Source organism: Crinia signifera, chromosome 4 (assembly GCF_055691185.1).
Source record: "Crinia signifera chromosome 4, ASM5569118v1, whole genome shotgun sequence".
Taxonomy (NCBI): Eukaryota; Metazoa; Chordata; class Amphibia; order Anura; family Myobatrachidae; genus Crinia; species Crinia signifera.
The window spans coordinates 79,752,983-79,777,675 of record NC_139220.1 but is presented as its reverse complement, the minus strand read 5'-3'; the positions used below and the strand labels follow the sequence as shown (position 1 = coordinate 79,777,675).

The 24,693-nt window shown below is 42.2% G+C and overlaps 1 protein-coding gene across 13 annotated transcripts in view; it reads right to left on the bottom strand.

Annotated features, from left to right (window-relative positions):
- TENM2 (teneurin transmembrane protein 2) overlaps window positions 1-24,693 on the bottom strand; it is a 2,252,147-nt gene that overhangs the window by 75,710 nt on the left and 2,151,744 nt on the right. For all 13 annotated transcript variants that reach the window (XM_083181867.1, XM_083181872.1, XM_083181875.1 and 10 more), the window contains 2 exons: window positions 5,843-6,053; window positions 2,127-2,246 (listed from right to left, as the gene is read on the bottom strand). In XM_083181867.1, the coding sequence (XP_083037993.1) occupies window positions 2,127-2,246; window positions 5,843-6,053 (331 nt within the window). The remainder of the gene's footprint in view (window positions 1-2,126; window positions 2,247-5,842; window positions 6,054-24,693) is intronic.

Below are 24,693 nucleotides of genomic sequence, written 5' to 3'. Positions count from 1 at the left end.
AATGGTGCATCAGAAGATCATCCAGCTGCATGATACCAGAATGGCAAGCTATACTTTAGCTGCATTTATAAGTCTGTATAGATAAAAACCCACAGGGCTGATTCAGGTCCCTATACTGTTCGGGGAGCTGTAACAAAGTCCTGATGTTTGGCAATGCGCTGGACCCATACTGTGTATGGTCAAATTACTGACCTGAACACAGGGCTGCCGGGCATTGGCGGACCGCACATGTGCGCGATACGCGGTGCGTATGTGCAAACCATCTGTAGGAAGGCAGTCAGCGATGGCATGTATTTTTAATACCGGCAGTCTGCATGCAACAGCACATTTGAGCATATACTCTACACATGTGTCGTAGAGGTTGTCAGAATCATTTGCGCATACGTAGTAGCAAATAATTGCTCATCTGAAAAAACATTCCATTGTGTTTATTTAGCATCCACCCCTGAATAAGGCCTCTGTCTCTTATTAAATTCATTTGCAAGCATCATCAGCTATGCCTCCCATCTGGCAACCAGGGCGGATCGGACGATCTTCCGGGCAATCTGGGAAATTAGGTACGTTAAAAATGCATGATTCTGCAATCCCAGTCGGGATTGGGAGATCGGGAGGTTTAAACATGTTTAAAGGACCATATCATATGATAACTATGCTTACCTAAGTGTAATGAGATATTGCAGCCAATGTTCACTATAAAGCTGTGTACACACGGGGGCGATAGGGGCTGAAATCGCTGGAAATATGGTCGCAGGCGACCATATTGCCAGTGATGGGAGTGTGCCCCGGCGATAAATCGCCGGGTGCGCGCTCCCATTTTCAGCCCCGTTCTAATCGCTGGTCGCAGGAGCTTGCTCCTGCGACCAGCTGATTACCTCTGCGGCACCGCCGGCAGAGGTTCCTTTTCATCAGCGACCATCTATGGTCGCTGATGAAAAGGAGAAACTGAGCAATATATTGCTCAGCTATATATTGCTAGCTTAAGAGTTTGAAAAACTGGTGGTGGCAGAAATTGGGAAATAAATGTGGTACTTGTTTCCTAGCACGGCCACAGCGATCATGATCGTGGGCATCGTTAGTAAAAATCGGGGGCATCGCATGCACTAAAAAAATTGGGTGCGATGGTACCGACGCGATGCCCGCGATTTCCCATAGGGAACAATGTTAAATGCCTCAATTTACCCAAATCATCATAGGGAACAATGGTAAATGGTCCAGAACCCCCCAAAAACACCCCTGAACAGTGAAATGGCCCCCCAAAATTAGTTTACGCCACCCCACCATCAACGTGAACCCGAAGCGTGGCGAGCGCAGCGGTACGCGTCCTCCGACCTTTTCATACCCCCACTATCCACGTTGGCGTGGAGTCGAGAATAGAATAGTTTGGCGAGCGCAGCGAGCCACCGAGCCCGAAGCGTGGTGAGCGCACGCGGATACCTGTGAAGCCCGCGAAGGGACGCGTTTACCTGTGAAGGTATCCGCGTCCGCTCGCCATGCTTCGGGCTCGGAGGCTCGCTGCGCTCGCCACACTATTCTATTCTCAACTCCACGCCAACGTGGATAGGGTGGGTATGAAAAGGTCGGAGGAAGCGTACCGCCGCCCCTCGCGGGCTCGCTGCGCTCGCCACGCTTCGGGTTCACGTTGATCGTGGGGTGGCGTAAACTAATTTTGGGGGGCCATTTCACTGTTATGGGGTGTTTTTGGGGGTTTCTGGCCCATTTACCATTGTTCCCTATGATGATTTGGGTAAATTGAGGCATTTAACATTGTTCCCTATGGGAAATCGGGGGCATCGCGTCTGGACCATTGAAGCCTATGGGAAATCGGGGGCATCGCGTCTGGACCATTTAAGCCTTTTTTAGCCACCTGCGATGCGACCGACCCGATTTTGACTTTTTTCAATGCATTTCAATGGGAAATCGGGGGCATCGCGTCGGTCGCATCGCAGACCACTAAAAATTACACCCGATGCCCGCGATTGTGGCCGTGCTAGGAAACAAGTACCATAAATGTTAATGTTTTATATATGAGGGATTTTAAATCCTTATCAGCAAAACAAGGTGGTTGTTTTTGATTAACCCTTTGTCCTACAGGCTCACATTCAGTCACAGAATTGGAGATTACTTACGTGCCATCCTGGCGTGTTATGGTATATCCATATTTTGGATATTTTACAAAAGACACGTTGACACCAACTAATGGCGATCCGTCTGTGGTCATCACTTGTCCTCTGATTAGTGAGACAAGGCTACAAAAATAAAATAAAATCAGAAGAAATAGTTGGTACAAGACCTGCAGTAAAAGTAGGAGAGATCAATAAGGCAGACGCTGCTCACACTCTTTACATGGTTTTGATTCTGAAAACTATGCAGACTTGGGCCTGCAGAGATTTACCTCGGAAAAGATGCCATTTATATGTGATAGACAGGCGGACAAATTATAGTTGATTGGTCAGCTAGCAAGCAATGACAACAAAGAAAAAGGCTATTTCTCGAAGAACAACACTTGCAGGTTTACATTATGTATGGTTTGATAAAAGGTTTAAAGATTTTTTAAAACATACATCAATCTGTAATTCTGTGTGAGTGTGCTGTTTACTTGTAATCAAAATGCTATTCTTTTTCCCCACATTCACAAAGCCGTATCCACACACTTTAAACGACATAACAAAACAGCACAAAAAGACATAACAAAACCGTAAAAATACATGGGTTCTTTTTATTCTAGAAGTATAACGAATACCATTGGCTTATGTACCAAACTGTAGCCACACTAGTAAATCGTACCTCATAAATGGGAAAAGGTTCATAAACTATAGTATGGTTTATATGTAACTGGACACTAATGCAAGCTGCCAGTGTGTCCCAAAAGGTAACCCATCAATGGGGAAGGCCCACTCTCCATAAAAAAAAAAAAAGGAAATATACAACGTTGAAACATTTTTATTAAGCAAATGTTATGATTAAAAGTAAATGTTCTAATATTTAAGTATTGTGGCCCTAGGCAAAGGTAGTGCAGGCAAATGTACATAGCGCAATGTGTACTATATTAACAATGTTCTGGGGATGAAGAGACACTTGTGTGGGCTACAGAAAGAGTTTACATGTTGTTTGAGGCATTACCTAAATGTGCACATCATAACAACATTCTGAGTCTGAAGTGACACAAGGGGGCTGAGGCTGTGTGAGATACGGTGCACAACACAATTGGTATAGGGAAGCACAGCCCCATGACATCACAGCCTTTCTGTGAGGCCATGCCCTTTATTCACGCGCATATGCGCAAAAGCTCCCACAGGAGGAGCAAACAAATCTTGCCTAGGAAACTACTTTATTCATGGTCAGCTCTGGTGGCTATATACGGAACCTGTCATGTGGAAGATATCAGAAAGTTCTCCTGCACTTAGCAGACTAACAACATAGGCTGCAGTCCCCATTATTCACCATGTGGACTGTGTTTACCAACCTCCAAAAAGCTTAACGTTTCCCATAAGCTTATACCCTCCCTATTAGTAAAGTAGTAGTAGCATTAGCTACTATAAGCCTATGAGGATTTCCTCCCCAGCAAATCCCATGCTCCCCTGCAGAGCCATCCCAGTGTGACTGCTCCTTTACTTCCACCATGCGGCTCAGCCTATGCATAATATGGTGCAGTGCATACAACCTGGCTTGGCTGTGTGCGCAGCTTTATCAAAACTGCACAGGGGCATAGGTAGATATATGTAGGCCCCATAGCAAATGTTTGTAAAGGCCCCTATGTAATACCAACCAGTATTGATAAATGTATATAACACATGGAACTAACTAACTAAGAAAGAGGTACAATATGGAAAAAAAGGGTATTCATAACTGGGTCACATGAAAGGTAGATACCCATCTCCAGAAGTCAAGTAGAACATATGACTACATAATGCAAGCTCATGAAAATGAATATACGTATCAAATAAAATATAATAAAGCTTTTTATGGAGATAATCTATGCCCAGCTTTCTGTCTGGGAGTATTGCGCTCTGCTATAGATTACGCTGCCGCTAAATAGTTTTTAGCAATTGTCTGCCGCAAATGTTTAAAGAACACCAGCTCCTTTATTCAGAAGTACTATAAGAATGTGTTTTCATTGTAACTGCCGAAGAAAGACAGACAGCGGAAGCACGGTTTCACCCAAGGCTGGTAAATTGGCAGATAGGCAGTTTACAACTTGGATTTAATAATTTAAAGGTAATTCTGTGCAGGCAGTAATTCTTGACAACTAAAAACCCTGGACTGCCTGCCAGGCTTAATGCAAAGGGATCAAAATGACCAGTGCCTGACCATAGATAATGGAATCCCTGTCACCGTCTTAGAAATCAATCCTATGCAGTTAGCGTCTCGCTCTGTTATACCATTACTCCCCATCAGTCAATACCATGGCTGAAATAGTAGTGTGATCTCAGCACCACAAGAGCGGAATATTCCCAGAATACATTTAGAACGTGTCGTAGAAATAAGAGACACTGCAGAGAGATCTCACACAAATAATGTTTCATGGCTAAAGAGGCCATTCTGCATGGGTGTGAGGTTCCGGTAATACAAGCATCGGGCTCCTTTTTTTCTTCGTCATTACACGGATTACTATTCCATAATAGTTCTAAGTTTGCCTGTGAAATGTATTAACCAAATGTGTAATGAAGCGAATATTTAAAGGAGCAGTTAAGGAAATGTGCTTGTGAAAATACGGAAATTGTGGGTCATTTTAAGCTACAACTGCATAAGAATATTCTATTAAAATGTGAAAGCTCAGTCTTAAACCTGCCTTTATTCCGTTTCTTCTCATAATGTTCTGGGAACACTATGCAGCTTTCTCTGCTGCAATGAAAACTATCAATTTGTATTTCTTTCTTAAGCAAGTTAAGTAGAAGTTGATGGTGGAGGAAAAGTGTACTGCCAAGCTATTACCAGCTTTAACAGGTCTTACCGGTCTCTAGGGGCTCCACTGATCTCAATTGACCTTGGACTTTAGATTGACAGTTCAAAATCCCCCGCAGGATGTCTCATAGCCGCTATAAACTAGATCTATCTAAACCATTTTCCCAGTAATATAAATAGTAACACCCTAACATCACTGTGTGCCTATACTGCTTAGTACTAGTGATCAACCTTAAAAGAATAATAATTAGACCTACTGTATAATAAACATAAAAGTAATCTATGCAATTTAAAAAAAAAGTTTTGCATCAACACTATTTTAAAGCACAATTGTCTTTCGAAATGTGAATATTTGGGTCTACTTATCGCAGCGATAGAAATTTTGGGAGTAGCCTCGGCATCTAGTTCCAGATTCATAAATAAAGGGCTAAAAATCCTCTATCATGCAAAAACACCCAATTTTTTAATGATTTAGGGATTTATCACTTAATAAATAAATAGACCCCTAAATGTCATCATTTCTGATGATCAAGTCCATGAAAATTCATAGCCACTTTGTGGCCCAGTCCTGCCTTCTACTTACAAAGAGCAGGGGAGTCAGGGAATTAAGAGGGTGGATAACAGAATTACTTAGACCAACGAGGACAATATTTGGAAGCTATAGATAAGAATAATGAAATGGAAACATGATAAACAGGATGTGAAAATATTTAGTAGATATAGATGTTGTTAACCCATCATTGTAACAGAATAAAAAACAAAAACAAGATAACGAAAAAAAAAAACCCGAAGAGTCCTCAAAAAAGCATGGGAGGAGTTTTTTTTATGTGTTTTATGTGTTTATTTTATTGCAGAAGAAGATTTATTGCACAGCAGCTAAAGGATCTTTTTTCCACTACACATGATCCCCTAAATTAGTATTAATCTCTGTATTTTGTACCTGCTGTTGAAGGGATTTTCTCCAGGAATGATGTGCGTGCTGTCTTTTCCTACCAGAAGTTTGATTCGGTCATAAAAAGACCTCACTGCTGGTGAGCCCAATGGGCTTTGCTGGATGATATCAAGAGGATCACGTGATCCGCGGCATAGTAAACTTGACTGACATGTTGTCTGAAGGCAGCAGTCTGGGTCCAAACAATCCACAAGCCCATCTGAAAGAACAAACTCAAATTTAATGAATGCCATCAAAATAAATGGATTTCAATACAAAGATTGCTTCCTAGTGACGCACAGAAGGACAAGATTCATGTTTGTTACATTGTGCCTTTCATCTTTCTATCATACAACCATTCATAGCACCTTTCTGAAGGAATACAGAATCACAATGGATTGCTGCTGAGACCTACAATTATATAAAGACACAAGTACAAGCATATAAGAATTATTATCTGGGTCTAGTGGAGTCATGGTTTTTAAGTAATAGATCAGAAGATTGGCATATGCTGAAGAGCTTGATATAATTACAACATGTTTCTGGAATGAAATAGTGTCAGTCACAGAGAGTTATAATGTATAGATATACGGCAAGTTGAGAGACCCCAGACGCTGGAGTCCTGAAACATTGGAGTACAGAGAAGCGAGCACGTAGGCGAGAAAGGCAGCCTGGGAGAGATCAGTACACAGCACTAATGTGCAAGGAAGTAGATGATTCCTTGCAATATGGGGAGCGTGCTTGAGAGAATTTATTTTTTGTTATTAAAACATTTTCAACATAGTATATTAAAAACACAAAAACCCACAATTGCCCCCATACTTTACATTAAGGTATGTACTGTATATTGGGTTCTATTTGGGACCCAGGGTTTAGATTAAAGTATGTACAGTATATTGGGTGCGATTTGGAGATGGTTATGGTATACAGGGTTGGTAACTCGTTAGGTCAACACAAAGACAACATAGACATAATGTCAACATGGAAATGGTCAACACTTGAAAAGGTTGACATGAGTTTTTTCATGTTTTTTTAGGTGTCAATTTGTAGATTTTATCACATGGACAACAAATTACTGCACCTCTTCACTAACCAGGCATCGAGTCCGGTGCCTCACTCCGCTATTGCTGCACATCTTATCGTTCCCATCAGAGTGTATGGTAAAGTTTCACCATTTTTGGACTTAATCATCCATGTGAACTCCAGTACAGTGTGCTGAGCACTGTAGTAGTGAAGTGAGGCACCTGACTTGAAGCATGGCAATCAAAGTGGTACACTATTTAGTGTCCATGTGATGAAATCTATAACCTGACACCAAAAGAAATTAAAACCTCTTCAGGTGTTGGTGATTGCCACATCGATCTTTTGTCTATGACCTTGCATGTTAACCAGATACCGCTGGAGATATATATAGACCCCCATGTTTTTATCATAATGATTGTGCTTTGGTTGTGGTAAAAACACAATTTTTTGGTTCCGTTTTGGATTACCATAATAGCTGTAAAAATGGATATACAGTACATTAATTTAATCGGAAGTCATGTAATTTGGACCTGTTCACATGCAATCTAAAACCTAAGTTTGTTATGAACTGACAACATATCCATGCTAAATGTTTATCCTGCTGGATTTTTATCCTCACTCACTGCCGCAAGCAGCCTCCAGCAGTCGGGACACCACAGAGCCAACACCGCCCGCCACAGCTTCACAGCCTACTAAAGCCATATTAGACTGCGAGAGATTGATCCGTGCTCAAGTTACATCCCATGGTGAGGCGCATTGTATTAAGTAAGGCAGGTGTACATAGCGCTGCAAAATTTAAACGGACCACTTCGAAAACGAGACTTGTCGACTTATTGAGCGGAGTACATACATAGTTGCACTTTACAACTGCACTGAATAGAGACTTAAAAGAACTGTGACTATCCTAATTAACAAGATGTTCCTTGTCTGTGGAAATTATCTACTTTTACTGTGTACGTCTATTAAAATATTGCTCTGATTATTAAAATACTGATTTTAAAACATTAGCTCTCTCTTACACGAATTATACATAATAATATATTCAATGCTATTTTCCAAATGTTCCCTGAGAGATTGCGGAGAGCAGGTGCTACACTGTGCTAGTGGTAGGTGTGCATGTGTGGGTGGCTGGTGCAAGAATGATGTCACATCACCCTGCCCCTGCTGCTCAATTCTGTCATTCACTGTAGTGAGGGTGGGGCCAAATGCTACATCTTAAAAGGATTCACAGATTCAAAGTTCACTATGCGGTCAGGATCAGTGTGTTGGCCTACTCTCTATGGAATCCAGTAGCACTACCCATAGTTTGTGAGTCTCCTGGATATACTGTAACAGCAGAGAAGGCGAGTGTGCTCTAAAGTGACTAGGAATCTACATATATTGGCCCTTATTCAGATCTGATTGCATTACAAATTTGTTCTCAAAATGGGCAAAACCATGTGCACTGCAGGTGGGGCAGATGTAACATGTGCAGAGAGTGGGTGGGGTGTGTTGACACTGAAATCTAAATTGCAGTGTAAAAATAATGCAGCCAGTAATTAACCTGCACAGAAACAAAATAACTCACACAAATCTAACTCTCTCTGCACTTGTTACATCTTCCCCACCTGCAGTTCACATGGTTTTGACCATTTTGAGAACAAATTTGTACTGCCATCAGATCTGAATAAGGGCCATTGTATCCCAATAACCATGTGATTGGCCATGCTATTATTGGTTACGTGTAGTTGATTCCTCTTTTATTCATGTCATACATTAATGTTTTCATTTATTCAAGGTTGTCTTACAAGGGTTCCCTAGCAAACGTACATCTTAATCCTTGCTTAGAAAATTATATAAGATAGTCCTAATAATTAAATTGGGATATTTTATTCTGCTGGGAGATTACTCATTCAAATGGTTTTAACATATGTCATTGACATTTTCACATCTTCACAATTCACACCAAACTTGTTTGATTTATCATCCCAATCAGTTCTGTGAAATATTTTTGTAAAACACCATATACAATTTCATACAGTCCTCCTTGCTGAAATCCAGTTATGAGAAATGACTGTCATCTTGTGTCAGGAATAGGTCATTATGCCTACTAAAAAAGTGCAGTTTTAAATAGAGTACTACATCCATCTATTGCAACTATCCAGGACAAAGCAGTATGACATTGACCAATTCGCTGAGATTTAGCAAGAAGGCTGTTGACAGATAATCAGAAAGCTTTTCTCTCATGGGGCTAATGCAACTTCCCTGAAGCTCTTCCTATGCACAGATTTCCCAACACACCAGGCAGCATGGACACAGGGGAAAAGTCAGCTTCCCTTTTTCACAGTATCCTGGTAATTTAAATCCACTCGCGTAAAAATTATGTCATGTACCTCCTAGAATAAGTGTAAATATATGTGTGTGTGTATATATATATATATATATATATATATATATATACACACACACACACACACACACACACAGACATTTACACACAAACATATGGCTCACACATCTTAATGACTGCACACAGCTTTCAGAGGTGAGATCGACTGCTTTCTGAACATATACTGTATATGTCCCATTACACTTTGTATGTCTATTAATACGTGTGAACCTATTATTCCCACATGACCTCATAAGTGCGGCATGATAATGGGCTTCTACAGGCGAACACTTTTTGGAAGACACTGAACTTTAAATTGGCACACCAATCTCCCAGTAGCCTGTCAGTCAGGAGAATCATATCATTGTGCCAGCGAGCCCCCTTGGATATAGTCTGACATTGCAATCTCCACTAAATTACCCTGTCACTGCCAATCTTACAGTTATCTTGCAAACAATCAAGCAGGCAATCAGACTGCTCAGAATTGCCAGTTCAGGACCTGTGAGGTTAGTATGTCTCCATTCAATGTCAGTAAAAAAGAGAATATCATTCTTCTGACATTGGATGAGAGCCTTATATATTTATATCTCATTACAAAGGGCAGCACTATATAACATCTAAATATACCCTTCAATACCACTGCGACATTGCAACTGCTTCTGTCAAAGAAAATGTTATATATTTTATATATCCGGAAGAGGCAGCAATTCATAGACAGTAAGTTGATTGCTGGCAATATACAGTAGCACATTATTTTACAATATACAGTACTATACAGTACAGTAACTATTCTGGGCTGGGCTATCTGACATAAATTATGTACTTCTGGTCCAGGTGCTCATCAAATAGATATTTCATCTTCATTCAAGCATAAGGTTGCCTCGGAGCATGCCGAAAATAAACAGAGATTTGACTTTATTGTCAACAGTAATGTCCACGTAAATCCTAGGTGTCTACATCAAGCATCAATTCCAATAACCACCTAATTACTAAGTTATTGTGCATTGATAGTTCAAATGATCTTCATTCTCTTATCAGCCAATCATAGATCACCGTCCGTTGCTGCAATCGCCTCTAAAATATTTCCTATCAATCTTAAATGTTTATAGTATATTAAAACAGAGTTAAGCCATTTGCCTGTGATTTCTGCTCTGTTCCAGTTTTTGACAGTAGAGCGGAGAACAGACAACTACTATGCGTAGTGATCACTGATTTCTTTGGAGAAATGCACTGACAATGCACAGGGGCCCTATACAAAGGCAGATGACTGAACAGGAAAGGTGGGTGGGGGATGGAGAATGTTCTATTTTCACATGTCCCTCTTCCATCCAGTGCTTCTGTAAAGCATCTAAATGTGCGAAAGACTGTCTCTCTATAGATAGCAATGATCAATGTCTCTCTATAGATGTAAATGATCAATGTCTCTCTATAGATGGCAATGATCAATGTCTCTCTATAGATGGTAATGATCTACACGAATGGTAATAGATGGTAGATGGTAATGATCTAAAAGAAAGCAACCAAACACTTATTCCCACCCTGGACAAATCTCTGCATTTACACATCATAAATAATCAGACCACACATGATGGCCACAGGATGTATTGGAGATGACCTCATACGTGTAGGGTCATGTGACACAGGACCTATTATTCAAACTCTGGGCTAAACAGAGAACCAATTGAACATGCACCAACTGTTTCTATTTCAGCTTCTGATTTGCTGTTCTACCTGGTTAAAGAAAGAAGATCACAGCCAACTATTGATCTCACAAAGTCAAAGATTGGGATCAATTATTTTACTGGAGTACAGAATAGTTGGGCAGATGTATTACGCCTGGAGAAGAGATAAACTGGAGATAAAGTGAAAGGAGATAAAGCACCAGCCAATGAACTGTGTTTTAATATGAAAGTTGGGAGTTGATTGGCTGGTGCTTTATCTCCTTTCACTTTACAGTATCTCCACTTTATCTCTTCTTGCTTAATGCATCTGCCCCATTATTTTGTAATTTTTCTTGTTATTTAAAGAACAATGCAATGTAATTTTAGCAAGCCACATCTAAGTTGCAGACTATTCTTATGAAGTGCTGTTCAGCTTTTTAAAAACATAAAATAATTCATGATATTCATCTGTCAATGAAAATTAGCATAACGAATCTTATGATAATTACAGCTTTTACTGAATTCCACTAAGATTTTGGTCGGTTATACAATTAAACCAAAATACCAAATCAAGAGAAATTCAGCAAGGGGTAATTTAGAAATGTGCATAACAATCTTCATATTTCCATACGCATGAAGGAAATAAATAGATTTGACTTGGATAAGGATTGTACTTTGGTATATGTAAATAATTTACAGCGGGTGGAATCATGCCACACTAGGAACAGCTGTTCCCTGAGGCCGTCTCTACATACCTTTGTGTGATATTAGTCATCAAACATATAGTTTAGGATGGCAAACAAACTAGTAAATTACACCTGTAATAAAATCAAAGTATATTTTGGATTTCCTGAAGATACTGTATACACATGCAGTAATGTTCCTAGAATATAATATACACAGAAATGTTCTTTTCAGAACTTTGTTCAAACCTACTGCCCCAAAATTACCCAAAGTTACCCATGCCTCTTTTACTACCTCGTACCAACCAAATTGCTTCTGTCAATTTTTAAACACACCTTGTAAAATGACAGCTAGAAATTGATTGGCTGGTATTCTATCTCTCTTCCCTTTGTTTCGGTTCAAGCATTGATATATATCACCTATAGCAGCACATGTATCTATCAATTGGATGACATTTCAGTTTAGAACTATGGAGTTTGGGGCTAGAAAATATTTTTTGTGATATTTAACAAAAAAATAAAACAATACTGGGGCATCAGAAGGCTGACTGGCTCACCTGCGATACTTACCAGCAAGAGCAAGCAGAGATTTTCAAGTTAAGGTTCATGCTGAGCGGCGAGTACACATAACAGGCTGTTGCTGGGTCCTTTGTAGAGGGATCCAGCAATGGCTCGTAATCTAAAAATGCGTTAACTAGCTCCCTTTGCTTTGTTGTATGTGTAGCATCAGAGCCACAGAAATAACCATGTTTGGCTTTGGGAAGCACAAGAACTGCTGTGATAGTGTCACTGTCATTCTAGCTTCCAGTGGCAGAACTAGGGAACCACAGCCCAAGCGGTGACAGGAAGCCAGTGCTACAGGGGTGCAGAGCCTCTGCAGATTCCGTACGGTTTGGCCATCTGCAATGAGCAAGAACCAGAGGCAGAACTGTGGGAGGCAATGGAGTCACCTGCCACCGGGCTCCTGCTCCCAAGGGGGCACCTCTCCTCACCTGCAAGTTTAAATCCGTTAAAATGATGTTGTTTCTGTGGCTGAGTTCTGAAATATATGTGTTCTTTCTCTCTCTCTCTCTCTCTCTATATATATATATATATATATAAAAATATATATATATATAGGGTTGTATGTGTGTGGGGGGTACCAATATTTATCTTGCCTCCGGGCAACCGGGACGAACTTGAGCCACTGGCAAGATCCCACTGGCAAAGAGTATGTTGGCAACCGGAATTAGAACTGATACTGTATATGGGGGGTGCAACAGAGATGGGTTTTTTTTTGGGGGGGGGGGGGGGGGTGTGGTCAAAATGTCTAGTAATGCCACTGACAGCTTTATTATAGGCTGTGGTGGAGGCTTGATGAAAATGGAGATTCCTAAATCCTGCAAAAATGTCTGTTTCTAGCAGGTTTAGGGGTGGTCCCGCTTTGGTAAATGTGTTCAGTGTTATCAATAACAAGAAGGAATGAGTTTCTATCAGTTTGTCATTTTGTTATGCAGTGTTACTTACAATCAATTTACCTCCCCACAAATGACTTTAAATCCTGCACCAATGTTATTGACCTTTTAAGTAAAGAGTCTATTCACATAGGGGATTGTCTAAAATATTGTATTCCGTTAATACACTTTGAAAGATCTGCTGTTGTGTTAGTACTGTAATAGCAGCAGTAAACCAATAACAGAATCCCAACTCACTGCCCCTGAGCTAGATCAGACTTCCCCAAAAAAACAATCAAACATACGGCCTAATTAGAGTCTGGAATGAACACAGTAATAGGGTGCAACTTGGACAAAGCATGCTGTGCAGCATGGAGGGTCTATTTCCCCTAACTCTGACCCCCCTTCTCCTTCATTGGGCAGAGCCTAGACCAGGGCCAGGGAATTTGTGCCCTACCACCCATAAAGGTATAATGATCCTACAAGGAAGGATCTGGTCACACAATAGTAACTCCAATTAAAATTACAACACACAGGAGCACATTCATATACACATTACACATCATGTAGTGCACTTGATTCATATTAAATCACACAGTAGTGCCCCTTATACACATAATGTCCACAGTTGTGCTGCTTATACACATCCGTCACTCCAGCAGCTTCCCCACCTCCGAGTCCCTTCAGCAGCTTTCCCACCTCTGAGTCCCTCCAGTCCTCCTCTCCCTGTATTCAGCAAGCACGGAGCCTTCTCTTCTTCACTTCAGCAGCGGTGATGGCATGACATCCCATACACCGTGCCAGAAGAAGAAACCACTGGGACAGGCTTTGCTGTTGGAATTACTGTTCTGGGCTGTGGTAGAGGTGGAACTCAGTTACCCCGACCATTAGAGGTGGTGGAACTCAGCTCCACCCCATTTCCCCTCACTTTAACCCCTGCATGCACTCTATGTGATGCATCAGTTATGCTTTATACATAATAATAAGTCAATTACTTGACAGCATGTTCTTCATGGAAAACGTGCAAGTTACTCTGCTGTTAGAATATTCTACATCCATGAGGTTAACTACACCACTGTGTTTAGATAACATGATTTTCTGCAATAAAATGATGGCGTGAGAACATATCATTTCATTTAAACACTAGTGTTGTCAAGTTATATTTAATTCTTATAGATTTTGTTGCTGCCACTGTGAGGCGCAGAGTGAAGACTGAGTATAAATGTCAGTTTACACTTTCCTTTTGTAATACAAAATTAATGGTGCTGGGGATTTCCAGAATTCACTGAAAACATGAGGAAGCAATTAAGTTTTAGGTAGCGCAGTAGAAATGGGAGAAACTCACAGGTGCAAAGCAAAAAAAAAAAAAAAAATCTGATCCATACCAGTGCAGCTCGCACTTTCTTCGCAGCGATGTGCTGTACAGAGAATACAGGTGCACATACACTGCCGTGTATAGCTGTCATTCAGAAATACTGTAATGGATGCTTGAGAAAGGCAATTACAATACTAAAAGTATGTACATCCACTAACTGTCAGGACTAACTGTCCAAATGGAGACAATCCTGACAGGGGTCAGGAAAATATACTAACCCTCACCCTGCCCCCCAATCCTTACCCTCCCTCCTCACAGCTTACCCCAAATCCACCCCCCCCCCCCTCCAAACCAGGTTTTACGGATATCCATGCTTGAGTACAGATGGTTCAATTATGTTCACTGAGATACTCTACTTATTAAGTCACCTGTGCTCAAACATGGATATCCTTAAACCATGCACTGCAATGGGTTAGTTTGGGAAACTCTGGTCTATTGTAAACATTCCTCCAACAACGCGGTCCTATGTGCCAATCTCCCATTGTGTGTAATAGGCCTGAGCCAAGTCATGGGCACTACTTTAAGACTACCACTTCCTAGTAAATGCCTGGCATCTTGTATGTGTCAGCTCAGCTGCATCACATCAGCGTTCAGCAGTAAGAACTTGTTAATTACATTAATTAGATTGTTTGTTAGTTCACTTTATTCAATATCAATATATTGCATTGTTTTAGTTGTAGCTAATATATTTGGCATTGCATTGGTGCCAATATTTCATGCTTTCCAATGCACAGATGCCAAGATTCTTAATGGAGTGATTGTAAAGCTTTTAAGCTGGATATTCTGGAAACGTAGCTCATTCTATGCAGCAAGCCGTCACACGTGCACTTAAAATAGTATCTGGGTTAGTGGGATGTTAATTGTATATGGTTATGCAAATCGCTCCTGTTTGTTTATTCTTTGCTGCATCAGGTGCCTTGTGTTATTGGTTGTCTAATGATAACACAGCGTATTGTAGAATGCTGAACACACACAGCACTGTGGCATCAATAGTTTTGCTATTTTTAAGCTACGCCTCATGCAGTTCTCTGCACAAAGGCTGCCCTTTACACAACGCTAGGAACACAAGAGTGAAAACCGAGGACTGTTTTCGTAGCACAACATCATAGATGAAAGTTCTAAACAAGCATTTTATTGTTGCCTTATTTCTTATATTTTCTCTCCATCACATTCTAAACAGAACTCAACAAAGGAAACTTGATACTGGCAAAAGGGACATTGGTCATATCACACAGCTGTTCCTCACATGGCTAACAGTGAGAAACAGAACGCACATAAAAATAGAAGAGGATGGTACGTGTTAACGTAGACACATGGAAACGTCCATCTGTGCTCTGCTTTTCATTACTGCCTGTGTGAATGAAAGCTGTGAATCAGCAGCGGGAGCAATGACCCCCAATGACTGTGCTATTCCATGTTTAATACATTTCAATGCATCAAAGGGAAAATAAAAAATAAACAATTGTGCGAACAAGCCCTGAATACTCCTTCGTGTTATGCCGTATTCTATGTTGTTTACGGAGGGCTGCAACCAAACACAAAATAAGTGAAAAATAAAAATGTTCTCCCATAGGAATTCCTACACAGGTCCCCCGGGAGATGACAGAATTGGGTAGCAGGGTGTCATGAACATGGGAATTGTGCAGGAGAACAGGAACAGGATTATGAATCATATAACCGAGCCATCGCAACACCTACTGCACTTCTCAGGGGACTTGGCCAAGTCCGGAAGGTTGATCTACTCTCTATGGAGTGCAGTTTGCCAGACAGTCAGGTGAGTATAAAATGAATATCATCAACCAAAGGCAGACATGGTGCTATGGCATACCTCCCAACAGTCCCGAAAACCGCGGGAATGTCCCGGATTTCGGGGACATTCCCGCATCCCTCCTATGGCCGGCAGTGTCCCGCGGTGAGAGGGGGCTTTTGGGAGTCCCCCCTGTTGGCTGCTGAGCAGCAGTGAATAAACGCTATGAGCATGCGCACAGCGTCTATTCCCGCATCCAGGAGGCTGGGGGCATGGCTAGAGGCTCACAGAGCCTCTGGGTCATGCCCCCATAGCATCAAAATGGGGGCGTAACCTCGCGGGGGAGACGTGAGTATAGGCCATGCCGCGCATCCCTCTGTCCCTCCTCCATCTCCCTAGAAGTTGGGAGGTATGCTATGGGCATAATTCAGACTTGATCACAAAGCACATTCTCTCTCTAATGGATAAAATCATGTGAACAGCAGGTGGGTCAAATGTGCATGTGCAGAGGGAGTTAAGCCCTGAACACATAAGGTGATCCCCACTGCCTCCATTAGGGGGGCCAGCATTGACAAATGGGAGTGATGGCGGGGGAACAAGGCCCTCCCTTGTCTGAGCTGCACAGATAGGGGTAGGATGTATATTATTAGTTGAGCAAAGGACAGCTCTTTCCATAAGAGTTATCCTTTGCGATCGACTTCCGGGTCTGAGACCGGGGAGTCCCACCACTCATACCATGATGGTAAAGCCATTGGGTACTAAGTACAGACCATGGGCCAGATGTACTAAGCTTCAAAAAGTGATAACATGGAGAGTGATAAACAACCAGCCAATCAGCTGCTACCTCTTATTTTTCGAACCCAGCCTGTGACATGATTGGCTGGTTGTTTATCACTTTTTACTTTATCACTTTTTGAAGCTTGACACATCTGGCCCCATAGATGGGTTTTTAACCATCAACATTGGATGGCCATCCCTACCTCTCTAAATACATCTCCTCCCACTGGCTAATTTTGTGCACATACAGTACATTGATAAGGAATTATACTTTTGGAACCATACTGCCACCAATAATAAATATTCCCTTAAATCTGGCCTAGAGGAAGATTGTCCTATAGGCAATTAGGGCAGCGAGCTATTTTGTGTGAATTCGGGCTGAAATCAGTCCTTGACGGGTGCGTAACCAGGTGCCATTGCTGGTGTTTAAACATAACAGCAATGCCATCTTGTACCCTTCACAATTAATAGATTCAAGACTGATCTCTAATGAGCTAGGGATCCTCCACTTTATATCACATGTGTACCTCCTTTGTAACCTTGCCTGCATTTATTTATTTATTATTTATTTATTAACATATTCTTATATAGCGCATACATATTCCACAGCGCTTTACAGAGAATATTTGAGCAGGAAAGTGTTGCTTTAGAAATAATACAACAGTAAACATTTGCTAATTTCACATATTAGTGTTCATTCTAGCACCTGCTATCTTTGAAAACCCATGCAGTTCATCTTCCCTGCCTGGGGTGTCACTGCCTGGGGTGTCGCTGCCTGTTGCCTGCAGTCTGTATATCAGCACTGATATGCAAACCAGACCTGTGCTAGAAACACCACAGCAGACAGTGGGGCAGATGTATCATAGCAGCGCTTATCGCGCCGCTATGATACTTCCTGCTTCGCCTCAATAGCGAGGCGAAGCAGGAAGGGACATCGACAAGATGTATTAACATCTTGTCTGCCGAAGCGGGGGAGCGTTAACTCCCCCCTTCGGCGATGTCCCTTTCTGAAGATAGCGCATCAGTTAATACTGATGCGCTATCTCCTGTCCCCTGGCCGGCCGCACTGGGCATGCGCGGGATCTCGCTGTTCACGCGAGATCCCCAGCGCAGCCCACAGCTGACAGCAGGGACAGCGCTGTCCCTGCTGTTTAGATAGGGCTTCGCCAGCCTGATGCTGGCGAAGCCAAACCCGGCTTCGTGCGGAACGGTCAGCGATGCTGACCGTTCATACATTCGGCCTGCTATCATTTTGATAGCAGCGCCGATATGGACAGGGGCGCATAGCGCCCCTGTCCATTACCGCATCCTGGCGCCGTCATACATGGGGGAGAAGCGGTATCAGTGCACATAACGTGCGCTGATACCCCTTCTCCCCCATAACGACGGATCATACATCTGCCCCAGTGACACCTCAGGCAGGGAACAGGAACTGCATGGGTTTTCAAAGATAGCGGGTGCTAGAATGAACACTACATATGTAAAATAAAATTGAGAACTACCGGTACAATATAAACAGAACAGAAGAACACAAAATATCTGTTATATACAGACAAAACTGAATAGGGATTGAGAATGAAGACCAGACGCACTAAGCTTCAAAAGTGATAAAATGGAGAGTGGACAGCCACACCCCAGGCAGGGAAGAGGAACTGCATGGGTTTTCAAAGATGGCAGGTGCTAGAATGAACACTGTGTGTGCATCCGAGTGAAAGTGGTGTGTGTATGTGTGTGTTTAAGTAAGAAGCGTACATGTATGCCTCTGAGTGATAAAGCTGTATGCGTGTGTGCATCAAAGTGAAAGAGGCATGTGTGTGAGTGTGTGTGTGTGTGTATATATATATATATGTATATATATATATGTGTATCTATATATATATATATATATATATATATATTATTGTATGTAGGGTGCACCAACATTTCACTTATGGCGCTGGTTCTAAACTCGGAATGAATGCCTGTCAGCCCGGGTTGCATGTACACATTGGAATAATGTTAGTGAATGATCATATTCAATCCTTCTTTTAGCATACTACAGGGCATTAATATTAACAGGTTTGCTTAACACTGCAGTATGGTTTGTCCACGTGCCGAGATAATACTAATCTTAGCTTTGCTCCCAATTCTGATTCTTATTGCACATATACAGTATACTGCATGTAAGTATAATGTTTGCCATCAGTCAGTAACTGTCCTATAAAGCTAACCATTATGGTATGTTGTATCTGCCAGCAGACAGGTGCGACTGCAGTACATCCTGGGCGCCTATTGTAACTGGACAGAAAATCACTGAACATGGTGTTTATTGATCACTTTAAATGTGATCATTTTGTTTCCATATAATATTTTCAGAAAACAAAAGCAGCCGCCCCCCCCCCCCCCCCCCACCTCCCATTGTCACTGTAGGTGTATGGGAGTTATGAATCACACAGAGTGCTCTGTCCCTAGAATTTGGGAACTGTAGTAAATGCAGTGTGGATGGATGCATGCTTCAGAAGCAGATCACGTTTGCAACACAACACAACATAAATGATATGAGCTGGCGATGCATAACCGGTTTTCTATTACATTCTTTGAAAGTCATGATTTATGCAAGTTGTTGAATCCTTTGACAGAATGTTCATTTAAAAGCCCCCTACGTTTGTTAATAAATGTAGCAGTAATGTAATCTGCTGTTAAGTGATATTTAATTAGGCTGCTGCATTTGGAAAGCAGAAATTCCATCCAAATGTACAACTTTTCCAACCAATGAAGTATCAAATCAAGATAAATCTAGCACGTCTAATTTTAACCCATATATTAGTATATCTGTAGTAATTTTCATACATATTTTAAGAATATAAATGGGCTGCACTGGGATAATAGATTTTGCTGGATACTGAGGTTGATTTCCATAACTACTGAATTACAAAGGCTTCCCTCCCACTTCCAAAGATAAATGCGTTCTCTGCAACTCATTAGCGCATTGCTGTTTATTAGATGTATAGCCGCGCAGGGGGCTATAAAACATTCTGGACACTGATTGGATTAACTCCTTCACTTCTGACATACTGTCATTAAAAAGTGCACATCGCGAAGAGCTCTCATCTGAAATGTTTCCAATACATATTCATAAACCTGGATTTACATCTACAAGTGCTACAATCAATGCAATAAAGACATAAGATGGAAAAAAAAATATCTATGCATTTTTTATAGGGATCATATTATTTAAGTGACACTCTCGTAAAAGAATAGTTAACGAGAGAAAAGGCTTGGCTTATCAGGGGTGTAACTACCATAGGTGCTAAGGGTGCAGCTTCTATGGGGCCAAGAGCTGAGGGGGCCCATCTTCCTTGTGCTATATACATTCATCACAATTAGTTGGTACATAGGGGCCCTTACAAACAGTGGCGTAACTATAGAGGGTGCAGGGGATGCAGTTGCTATGGGGCCCGGCTGCTTGGGGGTTCCCAAGCGAATGCACTGCACCTTCTATAGTTGTGATCATCATTTGGAATGTTTACTTGTTGCACTGACAATAGAAGTAGGAGCCGAAGCCCGTGCATGCGTAGACTCAGCAAGCTAGCAGCATTTCCCCTGCGGCTGACGTACAGTGTAAGCGATCCCTTGACAAAGTGCCTTGTGAGGCATGAAACGCGTTGGAGCCTTGAGGAGAGAACCAAGCTGCCCTGCTGCTGCCCGAAGTTCCCATACGAAAGCTGCTGACGTCATCAAGCTGCGTCCTGGGACCGAAGCCGAATCGGGGGAATCCACCAACAAGCGGACAGCATCCAGCTGAAGAATACCGCTGCCTTTGAAGGTTAGGGTTAGTAGGGACAGCACGGCCACCTCTCAACACACCAAAAAACATACTCCAAAAGGAGTGTAAACATTTTACTAACAACCAATTTACCATCCACAGAAGACCCACTCCCGCCCTAGTACAGCACTTCTCTCCAGCCAGCTAGATCCCTCATATGGCTCTGCTCGTGGTAGTGGGACAAGGGACAGAGACCCAAGAAGACGCTTCACAGATAAGGTGAGAGTACTGTGCAGTACCAGGTGCAGACTCCCCTCCCCAGCAGCATTTAAAATGGATTGCAGTGGTGAGTGTCTGTTCTTGGGAAGACCAGTTAGAAGACTATTGCAATGATCAACGCGGGATATAATGAGTGCATGGATAAGAGATTTAGTAGCGTCTTGTGTGAGATAGGGTCGTATTTTGTATATGTTTTTTAGATGCATGTAACATGATTTGGAGACAGATTGAATGTGGGGAAGAAAGAACAGATCAGAGTCGAGGATGGCCCCTAAGCAACGAGCTTGTGGGGTAGGGTAGATTGTCGAGTTGTCAACAGCGATGGAGATGTCAGGATGGTAACTGTTCATAGTTGGCAGGAATATAAGTAATTCTGTTTTGGAAATATTGAGTTTGAGTTGGCGAGAAGACATCCAAGATGAGATGGCAGAGAGACATTCAGAGACTCGACCCAAAACCACTGGTGACAACTCTGGGGTTGATAGATAGATTTGAGTATCATCCGCATCCCAGGCAGGGGGGGGGGGGGGGGGGTGCCCCATCCGCCCGCCATTCACCTGCTCCGGGGGGTTAGTGATGCGGCCACTGAGTCGATTCACAAAAGGGGGGGGGGGGGGTAGATGAGGAGAGTTGCAGTGGGGGAAGGGGAGGGGATGCGACTGCCGCTGCCGAGGCGCTCCATGAGGGGCAGGGTGTGGGGATGGTGCGGGAGCCGTTGCACTCACCAGACTCCACGGGGGTTGGGGACGGTGCGGGCACTGCTACGCTCAATTGGCTCCAAGGGGGTCGGGGATAGTGCGGGCGCCGCTGCATTCACCTGGCTCCATGGGGGGGATGGAGCGGGTGCCACTGCGGCACTACCTCTCAACTGGCTCCATGAGGGGGGGCTCCCAAGTACCGCCCTCCAGTGGCCGGCACCCTAGGCAAATGCCTAAAGCATGGAAAGGGCTGTATCATTAAGACCTAGGGAGTGTAGTGTTTGCAAGAGAAGAGTGTGATCCACAGTGTCAAACGCAGCAGAGAAATCTAGAAGAATAAGTAGTGAGTAATGGCCTTTAGACTTAGCAGTTACCAGATCATTCACCACTTTAGTCAGTGCTGTCTCAGTGGAGTGTTTTTTCAGAATGGGAGTAATCACTGCATGTTTAAGTAGAGAAGGAAAAGTACCAGTAGCAAGAGAGAGATTGCAGATTTTAGTTAAGGTTGGAATAAACACATTAGATAGATTTTTAATGACTTGTGCAGGTATAGGATCAAGAAGCGAGGGATTAGAGTAAGAGAATAAGAAGAGTGCGGATACTTCCTTTTCATTTGTGGACTCAAATGAAAAGGAAGTATCCACACTTTTCTTATCCTCATACTCTACTACCTCGACCTTGTGCATGTCAACCTGTTGGGGTCCACCTAATTACTGATGACCCCATAATCCACAATGATTTGAGAGGCATTGTCCTTAATCTCAAGACTATCAATCATTATGTGAATATACCCAGATGATTATTTCAATCAGACCCCCCCCCCCCCCCCACTCTCTCTCTCTCTCTTTACTCTGGTTTACTTTCCAAGCCACCCACTCCCCTCTGCTGGTCCCCCTACACTCTTCCCTATTGGCATTACTGTTGTAGTTCATAAGTTTAAAAGTTATTTGTACTGCAGGATTCAGTGCTGTACTTTATCTACTATTCTAAAATCTACCTATTGTATGATCATTGTAGGCTAAAAATAAATAAATAAGGGGTAATTTTTAGGTTATCAATAATACCTCAGTAAAAGCAAATGAATTAATAAATGTATAGAAATCAGATATAGGGCCTTATTCTGGTTTACACACTCTCCCGTGTGTTTGCACAGGGGAGCAATGTTCTCCTTATGCGCATTTCTGTGCATGTGCATACACTGGCTGCGAGCGGGCACAGCAAACGTCTAGTTCGTTGTTCCGTTAGCATCTACCAGTGCGGGCAGGGAGCGTGGGGTGGGGGCAGAATAAGGTCCATTAGGGGGAATCGTGACAGTGAATCCGTTTGCTTGGCCAAATATGCATGACATCCATCGCTCTATATTAAACTATCCCTTCACTGGTGATTGACTTCTCCCCTTATCATCATTTCCAAAATTGTTATAATGATTTTGCTATTAAATACGACATAAATCAACTGCACAGAAAATTTTCAACATCAATTTAAATTTTTTTTTGCACTCAGCTAGTTCTGTTTTTAATGCAGTTTATATGCAGAGAAAACACATTGACCGCTCACAGCTAAGGAAACCAGTGGTTGTGGGCAAGAAGCGCTAACACGTTTTAACATCTGTTTGTACATTTACTTTTGTATTTGTCTGATATTTGCTGACTTTAATGGTGTAGGTTTGTGTAAATGGCACAGGGATAAGACCATGCCATGCTAACAAAGAGCACTAATATAGATGCCTAATTTGCCAAGATTTGAAGCCTTAAAATACAAATGCATTTAACAGGGTTAATAGAATATAATTCCTGATCTGTATTTGTTGCATCTTCCACCCAGGAGGTTGCATGGAGGAGCAGTTTATATGTACAGAAGAAATCTTATGTAATTGTTTTACATTTCTAAGTGATGTAGTATTATGGGGCATATTTATAAACTATTATTTGCATGATATCTCCCTAAAACACCTATTTTGGGGGGTATCTTGAAATAATATCCTCAAATGGAACCTATCTCAAATATCTGCTCCACGTTTAAATAGGGTCTACTAGCTGTCGGACTTACCAATCTGCATTATGCAAAGCAATCCAGAACCAGGCCCGCCAGCTAATGGCATCTAAAGATGTGGCTAACCTCTGTAACCTATGGGTCACACTTTGCAGGAATTACCTGGAGAAGAACCCCCCTAATATATGTAAAAATTGACCCCAGACTGAACACAGTGCTGTATTATCATTTAGGCTAACTAGGCTGAAGCCTATGGGCCCTGCAGGGATTAGTGGTCCAGCTTTTCTTTTTTGCTGCGGTTTGCTACCCTAGCTTAAAGGCACTTTGTACATTGTAACTTGGCACATACATCGGCTGTGAGATGGCCCCTGTTTTATTAGACATTATAGAGTTACGATACACTATATTGTAGGACTTCCCTGATGTAAAATATAAGTCCTAGCTCGTCTTTCCCTTGTCCACAACATTGGCATTATTATAGTTTATAGTAATTGGAAAGGACAAGTCCATGCCATCTGCTCCGCTGTGCCGCCCTCCTGTCAGTAATACCTCCAATCCGGAATCACTCAATCGGTAAAGATTAATGCCTCCCATACCTCCCAACATGACCCTCTCCAGAAGGGACACATTGCTCTGTTTCTGGACTTTCCTCTTCATTTATGTTTGCCATCACCTTTGTTCAGACACCATTGTTATTACTTAACCTGCTCAAAACAGGTGATAGCGTTCAGAAATTAAAAGGGCAGTCCAGAAACAGAGCATTGTATCCCTCCTGGAGAGGGTCTTGTTGAGAGATAGGCAAAGACCAAAAGTTGGTAAAAAAAAAAAAGTCTGAGACCTCTTGGAAGTGATGTAGTTGCTACTGTCCCTATGGGTGTGCCAGTTCTCCTTGTTGCAGCCCACACGCAGTGAAGATCAAACACAGCTTCAAAAGCCATGTGAAAGCCTCCACAAATTTTGCTAGTGAGCCCATCAATGATGTGTTGGCACCCAACTAATGACACATCTATACACTGTATATCAGCTGCATTTATAGTTATTTTCTTTTACCTTTTTAGAGTATAGTGTCAACCTACTTT